At 38.2% G+C, this 13167-nt stretch overlaps 1 protein-coding gene across 1 annotated transcript in view; it reads right to left on the bottom strand.

Annotated features, from left to right (window-relative positions):
• Positions 1-516: 516 nt before the first annotated feature.
• Positions 517-13167, bottom strand: part of AACS (acetoacetyl-CoA synthetase) — a 42038-nt gene continuing 29387 nt past the window's right edge. The window contains exons 10-18 of the mRNA XM_068412481.1: positions 13041-13165; positions 10312-10376; positions 10007-10129; positions 8550-8663; positions 8327-8452; positions 6655-6724; positions 5661-5719; positions 4605-4807; positions 517-1850 (exon numbers count right to left, since the gene is read on the bottom strand). Coding sequence (XP_068268582.1) covers positions 1713-1850; positions 4605-4807; positions 5661-5719; positions 6655-6724; positions 8327-8452; positions 8550-8663; positions 10007-10129; positions 10312-10376; positions 13041-13165 — 1023 coding nt within the window. The 3' untranslated portion in view covers positions 517-1712. The remainder of the gene's footprint in view (positions 1851-4604; positions 4808-5660; positions 5720-6654; positions 6725-8326; positions 8453-8549; positions 8664-10006; positions 10130-10311; positions 10377-13040; positions 13166-13167) is intronic.

A 13167-nucleotide genomic window follows, 5' to 3' on the forward strand; every position in this document is an offset into this window, starting at 1 on the left:
GTCACAGACCCCCTCAGAGGGGCTGCTCCTCAGCTGCATTTATGGGCAGTTCCACTCTTACTGCATTATTAGCAGCAATATTTGATATATTCTGCAACAGCCTTCAGCTTACTGAAGCAAGTGAGCTGAAATCTATCACAGGGTGGAGGAAATACACCTTTCAGCGCACAGATGGATCCCTTTTAGCAACATTAATGTATCACAACCTACAACTGCTCACTGCACTGAGACAAGGCACATTTTCAGCATGCTTTCTTCCTCTCTTGTTCACCTGTGACCTTCGCAATGAGCCAACCATGCATACATAACTAGCAGCAGGGCTTTACTTGTCCCGGGCTCTGCATAAGAAAACAGGGTAAAACTTTCAGAGAACAGTAATTTCGTAGTGAGGTGGACTTGGATTAAAACCATTAAAATCAGTAACAAATTAAGCTAAAAATGATTCCATGACACCCAATTGAAAGGAAAATAAAAATAAGACAATAAATGAGTGAAAGTTGAAACAGATGGAATATATATTTTATATATATATAAAGAATCCATTTATTTTAATTAACTCTTTATCAATGCTGAATGCATTCAACACAATTGTAAGGACATCCATGATTTTAATGCATTAAATACTTAACCCACAAAATTCAAATAGTGCAGGAGATACTGAATGCCAGACGTTCGGTACAACTACTGCAACTGTATTTTATGAAAAACAAAACAGTGTTTTAGTGCTTCCATTTTACCTTTTTAGTATGCTCATTACAGTATTTTTCCCTTTATCAACTGGAAGGATACAGAGCTAGAAAACATTTTAGTCTTTCACTGTCAACATATTTAGTAAAAAAAGTTACAAAAACATCAACTTTTAATAAATGAACACACCAGAATCCTTCAGCTAACATAACATGGGATTGTTGCCTCACAGCCAATAAAGAACTTCAAAACAAGGAAGCAAAATGCTGTCTTGAACTGCAATGATGTTAATCCAGAGTAATGACAGTAAACTGCATGGAAATAACCTGGAGTTATGCCAGGAATAAGGAGGCAGCGATTGCTCCCTCACCTTCTGAACCCCCAGAAGTCTATCAACTAAAAGCTTAAAACAATAGAAAGGTTACATCATAAAATGAAGCAGCAATTACCTTCAAGGGTACCGTGAGATATTTCAAGACAAATTATTCTGAGTCAAGTCAAATGAGTTTAGTGCATTACGATTTGGCTCTATAAAAACATTTAAATGCACACTATATATAGAACACTTCCATGTTTCACGGTCAAGTAGTTAAAATCACTGTATATTCCTTACAGGTGACAAACACGTGGATTGAAAAAAATGTTGCTAAAAATCCAGTTAAAAAAAGAAAGTGAACACTTTATGAAAGAAATATTCTATTATAAGCAATAACTTATGCTATTGGTGCTCCCGTTTGATGGGCTGCTGATGTAAATCTAACCAGAAAAGATGCACTCATACATACAAAAATCAAAACAGGCAGGTTCCTCCTTCCAGGCTGGAAAAAACTCCAAGATACATGGCATATTTAGCCAATAAAAGGGAGCTAAGCTTTACCCAAGCCTTTCATAATGCACTTAATGAAATATCTTTTTCTTTTAAAAGAACCACTGGTATTAAATAGAACTTTTTCTTTACATACAGTATTGGTATATACAAAACAAACACAGAACAAAGACAGATGCAAAAAACCAAACAAGTTACTTCAGAAGTTCTGAAGCTCAGGAATATTTTGGTACAGGTCCAAAGTCTCTGGGTTTGAGAAAGCTCCCCGCTGCTCAACTTCTTTCCCTGCAATTATTTGCTTCACAGCTACTTCCACTTTTTTCCCGTTTATTGTATACTGAAAAACAAAACCAGCAATGACAAAATTACACTTTTCATATACAGCTTTAAGGAAATATTCATGAAGCTCTCCACCAATCCCAGAACTCAATCAGTATTTAGCACAATGCCTTCCCTTCTCTGTTACACTTGAGGCATCAGAATCTCTCTTCTGAAAATCACTTGAAGAGTAAGTGGAATTCAAGGAAAAGTACATATGTGATTTTAGTTTATTATTCCTATTTGGTAATACTGTGAGAAAATGATCAAGCTCCTACTTAAACCAATGAAACCAGATCAGAATCATGGTATAAACAAACACTAAAAAATCATCTGTGTTTTATGTTCTGACACATCCAATTTTCAAACAATTCTTGATTTTCCAAGTATGGGCTCAAAGCCCAAATCCATTGGTCTTTGGGAGAAGAAAACAATGACTTTTGTGTCTTAAATGGACAGCCTTTTTCTAACAGGGTAAAGGGAAACACTGAGCTTAAATGGTCTTCAGCATCAAAATGTTTCAAAACAGACCATGACAAAGGCTTTACCTCCACAGAAAGATCACAAAAATTACATTCTACTGTGTTACTCTAAACATAAGGACGTTGCAGACAACAAAAGCCTAATTCTTCTCTTCTTGGATCAGACCACTGTAATTTCTGACCAGTACAGCTCAGTAAGGAAGAACTACTCCCATGTTAACAGGAACTGTCAAGGCCCATTTTAGAAGACAATCTCTGCTTTTATAGGCACCAAGACTTTAATACCACCTTCCTTTGGGCTGGTACTACTGAGAACTTTTGGGGGATGACAACTTTAAAAAGCTAACCTCCAAGTATCTCCTTAGTCTTGTCCTTCTGCTGTGGGAACAGAAACCACACTTGCTTTACTACTGAATCTGATGATTGAGGAACCCACGTTGTTCCTGGCCTCCAAAGCCACTGAAACTCCTGAACTCCAGGAGTCACCACTTTTCATTAGAGATCTCCAGAGCCAGGCTAAACAATCCTCAACTAAATACACTCTTGCAATATTGATCTTGACACTAAATCAAACTTTTCCTTATTAAAACTACTGCAGTTATGTGTAATCCTATCCACCTGAACCACTCTTCCTCCTCAACAATTAGCAACCCAATTTTCACAAGTGCTCAGAAACCACCTCAGTGGCCTGCAAGGGAACTGCCCCCTTTACAAAAGGTCAGACAGACTGTTCAGCAAAGCACATTTGTCTAGTCAGTAAACATCTTGTGGATGATGACCAGAATGCTTATCTCATCAGGACAGCACTAGAAAGATTCACACTAAGTGTTTGCAGTGTGTTTTTTAACACCTGGATATCTCATTAAAACCATGCTTTGTATTATCAAGTCCTAATCACTTCAATATAGCTATACTATTTCTACCAGCATACAGTTTCAGTACACAGCCAAGATCAGTTATATTTTCAGATGAGGATTCAAATACATTTCTAAAAGTGGCAGAAAATAGAAAGAGGTTTCCTTTCCAAGCGAAACTTTCTTTGAAAGATCGGAGACAGCTTTGATCACTTTACCACTGGCATATTTACCTGAAAGGTAATTAAAATTCACTCAATTGTAAATTCAAAGTGTGAACTAATTAACAGTCTATGCAGGCTTTCCTGAGGGGCAGCCCATCACAAACACCTCACTGCCATCAACTTCATGCTGTATGTTCAGGTGATTTACATGGTTTTCAAGTTCAACACTTCACGCAGAAGCTAAGTTGCAGCCCAGAAAATCTAGACTTCACCATTTAACAGGTGCAGGGGATTTTACACTCGTGCAAAGACAATATTTTGAGGCAAGTATTATTTGCCCACAGTGGCCTGAAACAGAAGTAACTCAACAGATGAGAACTAGATCACTGTGTGCTCTGTGGAGGCTGGCAGTCCTGAACCCTAGACCACTTTCTCATAGAAACCCATTTACTGCCAGTGTAGGTATCAGAATATCAAATAACAGGTCTGAAGTCTCAAGCCTTTTCTCTAGACACACAAGCCTATGTGCAAATGGACTCGAGACAACTACACTCTGCACCCTCCTTCTGCTGCTCATGGAGCTGCTGAGGAGACTAGCATCAGAGAGGACTATAAAAAACAGGTATTCCAGCTAAAGAGTTCATACAGCAAGGAAGAGCACTCTAATGCAGCTCCAGAAGACTGAGCACGCAGAACCTTTAGCTGTACACATTTTTCTCCCCCCTGCTCTCATAAGCACATAGATTTTATTTTAGTTACTGCTACAGTTAAGATGACATTAAAAAAATGTCATCTTTGCATGAGTGTAAAATAGTGCTACATTTAAGTGGCTAAACAGATGTAAAAGTGAAATGGTTTACAAAATGATTTTATAAATTTGTGCAGTGCTCTCAGCTTTCATAAGAATGTCATTCAAAACAGGAAAATAAAAACAAAAGCAAAAGTTTATGAGTAGCCAGAAAAGCTAAAGTTAAATTACCTTTCTAATATTTTCCTTTAAAAGGCTTAAGTATCTATTACTGAGGAAACACAACACATTTATAAACTGAGAATGGGCATTTTTAGGTATTGTTAAAAAACAAAAACATGCTTAGCTGAAAAGGAGATGAAATGATGTTGCTAGGCAACATAGACAAACTATTTATAAAGCTCAAATACACTTTTGAGATGCTAAAATTTCCACACATGTGGGTTTGAAGAGCAATGACAACTGCTCCTTAATTACTATTCAAGGTGACAAAGAAAAAAGTAGGCAGCATTTTTCATGACATACCGGAATGCCTTTGGTTTCTAGAATGAGGCTTGGAACATGCCTGGCAGAAAGCGCTACACGTATTGCATCTCGAATTCTTTTCACCAGATCCTGGCTGAACGTGTGGTTTAATGCCATCTTCAGGAAGAGTATCACCCTCTCCTCCCCATCTTTGTTGTACTGAGGGACACAGAGGCTATCAGAAACCTCCTCAAAGGCTTCAACTGAAATAAAGGAAGAGTCCTTATTAGCACTTGCATTTGTATATTATTCTGGATGCACATTTTTTTTGTGGTTGCACCAAGTATCACCTCCCCTAGAGCTGCAAAGGCAAAACAGACATCCTAGCTAGGTTATTCTACAACGAGCTTCCCCTCTGGGTGGTCTGAAATTTTAACTCCTGCTCAGGTGAAAATCCAGGTTTAAGGACCATATATATATATATATTTAGGCCCAGAACAAAAAAAATTGCTATAACTTTTGGACAGATAAGCTTCTACACCAAACCATCTTCTTTGTCTTTCCTCACAACCCCCATTGCCACATAGACAGAAAACTAACATGCCTGATCACACAAAAACAAGGAAAGTCAACAGGTCCTTGAGTCTCAATTAGCACCTTTGCAGGCACACAGTTTCACCACCTTTCACAAGACAGACCTTCTTTGAAATACGAAGCACAAGCTCAAGAACTTTATCTAATTATTAGGAAAGATACAATAAAACCAGTCTCAAGAGCTCGTCTCGGTGGAGAAAAAGAAAAGCCTCAGAAGTCAGGTATTCTCATAAGTCTGCATGATGTAATTAGTCTGTAAAGCCTTATTATATGAAAGCAACATCTTATGGAGAACACATCTTGACTACTCATCTGCAGTCCTACAGGTACTTCAGGAAAGCAACCAATTTCAACTACAAAACAGAATTTTACTGTTAATGCTAATATGCTCTATACTGTCTTTCGTTTGAAAAACAGCAAGTCTTTTATTACCTAATCCTTCCAAACACCTTTATAATGCTAACTTTTCAGATTTAAGGCAACAATGTCATAGTTGAAAGAGGTGGAAAGTTGATTTCATACCTATGTTATAGATTTCAGAACTTCCGAATCGTACGCCATTTGGGTTTAATGTACCATCACTGAAAATCACACACAAAACAAAGCAGCATTAAAATGTAATTAGAGTTTGATAAAAAGAGAAAAACTGATGCAATTAACCAAGTCTCTCTACATTTCTTGCAGTGAATATGTTTCCACATTAGAAACAGAATTTTAAAAGAATTTGACTCAAAAAGGCATTTTGCTCATTAGAATGAGGTGGTACAGAGAACCTCAACATTATTCATTCACCTTTCCTAGTCCCTCCTCTTTCCAGTAGCCTACAAATACACACACGTACCACTGACGACAAAACAGACCAAGAATCTTTGTCGTGCTCCATCATATTGCAATTGCATATCATTACTTTCCAGTCTCTTATAGCTGGAACTCGTGTTTCATACATAGCAGCCTCACACCGTAGTCTGTTGAGGGAGGTCTATTTGTGACAATGCCAGACACAGCTTCAAGGCATTCACTCTACTTTGTTTCAAAAACAGCAACTTTTAAATGCAAGTAGAAGGTTTAGCCACAATTGTGATCCTGAATGGCTATGATTGCTAACATGAGCACAACTTTATACCTGGCCTTCTATAATCAAGTTTTGCTGTAAAGCAAGTCAATGGCAGCAAAGCCAAGACCACAAGACAAGTTTCCCGATTCACCACCTTGAACGTGCTGCACTCTCAATCTGAACTCTTACAGATGATCATTATAAACCATAGAACACAAAACCAGGTCCAATACTGTCTTGTGTTCACATATACAAAAGTGTGGTAGAACTTTGAAATGGGCTCCCTTCCCTCTAATCCAACTGCTCTGATTAATCTAAGGGTTGAAATCCACAACACTGGATTTAACAAGATGAATATAAAGCTAACAGGCATGATGGAGAATCATGTATGTTATGCTCTAAGGTGAAGTTTGCAAATTTTAACAATTGTTTACTCTGAATACTTTCACCAAAATACTATACCTGCGACCCAGCATGACAATTCCTCCTGTCTTGGGATTAATTTTGCAGTAATCGCCATGGGCCCAAACACCTATTAGAGAATGACAAAGGTTAAGCAGATGATCTCTTATTCATCCAGTCACAGCAGGCATTTGTGTAATTCAACTTATGTAACTTAGTAAAATACATACAGAAATATAACATATCAATATACTTTGAGAACTACCCACAGCAAACATAGCAGTGCTTACAAACAATCCACATTGCATTTACTACAAAGAGCTAGCACACGCAACAGGAACTCACACATTAGGATCAAACCCTAGGTTACCTTCTGATTACCTGTTTGCATGACTATACAGTATCCTCTAGAAAATGGATGAGTAGCTGCTCTGAATACCACATTGAGGAAACTGGAAGAATCTTCCACAAAGGTAACAATATTCCCACCAGTCTTTCTTGATATACTTTTATGATGTACAATTCTATGCAAGAAGCTTTCTGGGCTTGCACAATAGGTCTCAACAATTCCCTATGGAGCTTATGTGCTTAACGTTCTTGATTTGTGTTAATGTAAAATCAGATTTGACTTCTCAGAGCTGGAATAACTTTTGTATTATTGTTAAGATTGGTACCACTACAGCAGCCTGCCACAAAAAGAAATACAAGCCAATTCTACTCAAATTTTTCTAAAAAAACACCTCGATTATTTGCACATGCATGTGCATGTGAGACCATTTTCTAACTGCACTGTTACAACCTTAAGTCCATTTACAAGGAAAAACAGAAAAGGGGTTTCAGACAGAACCTCTGGACCACGGTGATTTCAATCTAACAACTGTCAGATTTTTTTTTTTTCCATTTATTGTTGTCAGACTTACATGCAGACTGCAACTTCCAGTCCCTCAATTTTCCTATATGATTACCTCCTGCTGCACGTCCTGTCATCTCTTGTGAATCCACTCTGTATTACTGCTATTTATAAAAATGCTTCTGCCTCCAAAAAGCAGCAGCTTGAGGTCCTGCTCCTATAAAAGCCCCTACTCAGTAGGCAGCAGGGAGTTCAGCATGGCTGTGCCACAAAAGCAAAAGCTCTGGATGAGCAGAGTCCTCCACAATTATTAGGAAGAAAGCCTCTGGCCCACAGTACCTGCTCCTTTACTCCTTACCACCACTGGAAGACTGCATGAATGCAGCATACGCATGTCTCAGGCAGCACATACTTAAACCTCATGCTAATGAGGTAGCAGGTCAGCACTTACCCCTTAGGATTCACTCCTCCAGCTAGGTAGGAGGAGTCTGGCAGAGGTGCAGTAGCACTTATTCATGGAGGATTGCTCCCTGACCTATTCAGCACTCTCATTTCACACTCATGCCAAACAGTCTATGTCTGCACTAAGGATTATCAGGCTGTTACAGTCATATCTGCCTAATGAGAGCAGGAGCAAAATGGTACTGGAGCTTTCCAGAGACGCTTAGTAAACTGATTTGGATCCATATTCAAAAAAAAGCACTAGAAAACAGAGTGAGAGATATTATAAAACATGCCATGGAGTTCTCGCCCTGGAAATCTAGATTCAAAGCTGCACCTGCCTATCACTGGGCAAGAATAAACCTGTACCTTCCTAAAAGCAGCAATACAACCTGTATCCTTGGCCAGTTTGAGCAATATCCAAAGCTCTTCATTACATACCTGGGAATTTTGAAAAATAAGCCTTCCTGTATTTGCTTCCATTCTCATCGTTCCAGAAGTGTGTAGGCTGACAGGGAATAGGCTTGGTACAAACCAGCTCTCCACTCTCACCCCAAACTGGTTTTCCTGTTTACAAAGAAAGAATTCATTCTGATGAATGAAACTTGAGGTCATGTAACTACTGCTTTTCCTAATGGTGCATAATATTTTGGATAATAGTTACCTTCATCATTCCATGCTTCTACAGCCATTCCAAGATTTCTGGCCTGAATTTCTCCTTTGTAAACTGGAATTGTAACATTCTGACCCATGAAACATGAAATGATATCTGTCCCACCTACAATAAAAGAAGTCCATTTAGAATACACAGTACTTTTTGGAAAAAGCAAAACTGAAAGCCACATAGGAACTGTAGAACAGCAAACTGCCACCTTTGCCAAATGCTTCTGATCTGCATTAAGCAGCACAGAATAGACAGCATTATCTAGGATGTTATGTGACTTTTAATAAAAGAAGGCTTCTTACTTTATGTGTCTTTATACATGTATGCCTTTCATGCAGAAATATTCCTTAAGGCATAACTTTTCTTCTTCCAACAGTTTCTTTAATCTCATTTAAGGAAATTTCTGTTTATATAAGAGTGAGAAAATAAACAGGCCCTGGTTTACAGACTTGGATATTTAAGATCACTTAGAAATGTTTTCTTGGTTGTTTTCGTTAGTTTAAAAGTAACCAGTCAAGCTATTCCACTTGATATTTACTTAGCTTTTATATCTTGTTCTCATTAGCACATGGGGAGGGAGAGGGGAGCCATGCCTATAGGATGAACAGTTATCTTAATAAAAATAGATACTGTCAAAGTGCTTACTTAACTGGAACATTTATAGTCTTTTGAGGACTTCAAGGAAGTAGAATTATATGACACAAATCAATCATGTTAGCTTTACTCAAAAATAAGTCTTCTGCATTTGAGACTGTTCATGTCTACAGCAGCAAGTTCAAAATTCAGCGCTATTCTTACTAAGACTAGAGTCAGAGGTGACTTCAGTAGCAGAATAGTCAAGACTTTAAAAATCAAACTAAGTTTAAAAGCCCTTTGAAAGAGTCAGTCCTTGTTACAAAGCAGAATGAGGAGTTCTGTAGTGGACCTTACGTGAACAGAACTTGCCTCAGCTAGCACTCCTCACAAGAAACTGCACAGTAGGTGGGCTTGATGTTTCTCTAATTATATAATTTACAAAAATCTGTCTGCAGTGCCAATTACTTGGCACGAAAGAATTGAAACAGGAACATGGAAAAGCCTCTTCAGGAGGTATTTTCTGCTAAAGTCAGCTATTTGCAGAACAGTATGTTCTGTAGGTTAATACTCTTCTTGCTCTCACTCTGCTACCCCTAAGGACAGCCAGTCAAAATAAATGATCCTGCTTAAAAAAAGCTAAACCCCAAAACATTCACCATGTCAGAAACATTCCACCTAAAAGCCTTTGACTGTATGAGCTTCATTACAGCACACTGAATTATGCAGAAAATCTCTGCACTAAAAAGACAATTCCAGTTTAACTACAACCAAGCCTGAGCAATCCAAGGCTTAAGCCTCCCAAATATACAGCAGCAAAGAAGCAAGAAGGAAATGTGCAGGCCAAGAGAATTAGTAAGGAACATGCAGCATAAAAACATCACCTGAAATGGATCCCAGCAGGACACTGCTTTTTATGTGTTTGTAGACATACTCATAGCTTTGAGATTTGAGCGGTGATCCTGTAGACAGTATGGTGTGCAGTGTCTGGAGATTGTGTGTTTCACCTTAAAAAGTAGGAAATCAACAAAACAGGTTAAGGTAGAATTTCAATAAAAGTTTGTAACTATTTGTCACTACAATCCAGAATAATTACATAAAGGACTTTGTGACAAGACACAGGGCCAGAACCTGGAGAGGGAAGGCAGGAGGGAGGATAGAAGGGATTCAATAGCTTTTTGAAGCTTACATGGTTTTAAGTTTTTCTCTTCTAGCACAGCCAGCCATTTTGCACCCGTTCCAAGGATGGTGATCCTACAGGGGAAAAAAGTTCACGTTTTGCATATTTAAATATGCTAAGATTCTAAAGACCTCCAATTCCCACTGCAGTAAGCAGAGGCTGTAGACACTGTACACTGATTAGAAAGCCTAAAGAGACTGCATTGCTTGAGTAGGTGCAAGGCACATCCTTTTGAGCAATCAAAATGAGTCAGATCACATGTCATTTCTGCAGCTTTGAAACTTGTAATTCTATCTTTAAATATTAAGCAAAGCTTTCCCACCTCATGGAAAACATTCACTTTCATTTACAGGAATTCATAACTGCAGAACTCCAAAGACATCACAAGATGTTACAACATTTGCTTCATTAATGGGCCATAATTGCCACTAAGCTGTTTAACACAAAACTGCTGCCTTGTTACACTCTTACATATAAAACATTTTGCCATTTCAGGGCACAGTTTAACAAATACTACTTCACTCTGAACACAGCAGCCAGGGATGTTCTCTTAGGTACCCGTTCACTTTCCAGTGACAAAAAGTCTGCATTGCAGGTGCCTAACCAAACATGGAATTTGCCCTAGCTGTCCGAACCATTGAATTCCACCTTTATAAAAAGCCTATTTAGAGCTCTCCAATACAACATAATTAAAACTTGAAATGAAGGCTGTACCCTTTCCCTACTCTATCAATGGAAGTGCTAGTTTAATGTTTCTGCTGACTTTCACGAAATCCTCTTCCCTGCCTTCTGCTAATTCATTTTATATTACAGCAATAAAACTCACTCAAAAAAATGCATAGAGACAGATAAGGATAAGGGATACAGTCTGAGTGCGCAGAACATGGGCAATATGTACATCAGTAGAACTTAAAATAAGATCCTGCTGCCTTTGCTTTTACTCTAAAGGCAAGATGGAAGGTAGAACAGCTCTTGAGATAATACAGTTGCAGACACAGAGAGGGCTATTTCAATGCTATGAAAAAGGGATGTCTTCCTTTGCCATTTAGGTGGAGGGTGACAGTCACTGAGAGGCTGCCACCTCTTGGGTAGGGACAGGGACAGGCTATTTGCACAAACACATCAGTGCATAGAGAAATTTATCCAATACATGGGAACAGCACCATGAGAGCCCACAGAAGTATACTGCTCCTCCAGTTATCATGGACCACAATCATGTGAACTATTTCTACTCTTGTGTAATATCTTACTTTCCCTCCATGCTTCAAATTACGGCTTATTTTACAGTTAGAATACATAACGCTTCTTTGTTTATTTTTAAGCTCTTTGACACTTCCTCTACAGCATGTGTAGACCTGTTATTTCCTTCCAAATGATATATAATTGGTGGATGGTGACCAAATACAGTTCACTTGAACAGATCTTTAATTGATGTCCACTTACGTAATTCTTGTCATGCAGTACGAGATATCTGGATGATACTATAAGAATAAGCTATCTGAAGGACAGTATGGTACATCTTCAGAGAAGTAAGGTAGTCTTAACATGTTAAAGTCTTTTTTTTAAGTATGTAACATATGACTGAGTTGGGAACAGACTGCATTATGAAGTACCACACAGATGGCCACCGCTTTTAGCACCAGATTACAAAACTGAGACATGCAGACACATTTCAGTTATCTTCACTTACTTTTGGCATGTAGAAACAATGCTTAAAAATAAGCTGTGTTATTTCTCGATTCTAAGTTGTTGCCTGTTGTCCTAACTGGGGGGTTTTTTGGGGGAGGTGGGGGGTGTCTTCAGTTCGTGGTTTTGTTTTGTGTATTTTTTTTTTTTACTGGAAGCATTCTGACTACGCATTAACCTTCAATTGTAATAGCCAGAGACAAAATGTCAGTCTTTAAATATTACATGTCACAAAAGACAGAGTGAAGGTTTAAATTATTAAATATCAAGAGTCAGAAAGGGAATCTTTTAGCATCCGCTTTCTACCACAAATTAATTAATTTTATTTATCAATTAAAAATTACACTCATTTTACCAGTAATATCATTCAGATCCATTCCTTACACCCAGCTGGCAAAATAGGAATGTTACAGAAAAAAACACCGAAGTTGAACCACAGAGTTTTACAGCTGTTTATCGGATACCTGCTATATCTCTAGGCTTCGAGAGAGGGCACTGTGAGCATTTTTAGGCACAAACAACTGTGTAAAACAATTAACAAACAGCTTGACAGGGACAATTAGGCATTACAGATTAAAAAGCAAAATATGAAAATATAAGCAACCCTGCTGAGCCTTTCCAGTCAATTTCTGTCTTTAAGTCAAAGTGCTATATTGAGTCTTATGTTAAGCTGCTTGAAAGAAAGGATTCTTATTTTCTAAGTTCTGAGTGTGCTGAGAAATTACCCTTGAGATTGCTCCCAATTTCTGCGTTTTGAAGAGGCTGCTCTTGAAAACTTGACTATTGAACCAAAGTCTTTGTTTGCCTGGAATCTAAATACTTGACTCAAATTTGAAACAATCAGTGCTCTGTCTGTTCTGCTCTCTCTCAAATAGTTTTAGTACAAAATTTTAAAAAGTAGTTCCACTCAAGGCTAAGCCAGAAGATAAACTATGTCATGCTACACACTAGTTTCTGACCAAGGGAGCAACACTTTTAATGAGGTTGCTTGTATGCGGTCATCATAACAGGAGCAAAGTCCATTATCATTCCATTTAATGTTGTTTACATACCCTAGTCTGTCAATCAAGTCCCAGAGCACATTTGGTGATGGAATTAGAGGAGATCCATCATAGAGGACCACTGAAGCTCCTGTAGCAAGTGCAGTCACTAACCAATTCCACATCATCCAGCCAGTCT

This window comes from Nyctibius grandis, chromosome 14, assembly GCF_013368605.1.
Source record: "Nyctibius grandis isolate bNycGra1 chromosome 14, bNycGra1.pri, whole genome shotgun sequence".
Lineage (NCBI taxonomy): Eukaryota > Metazoa > Chordata > Aves > Nyctibiiformes > Nyctibiidae > Nyctibius > Nyctibius grandis.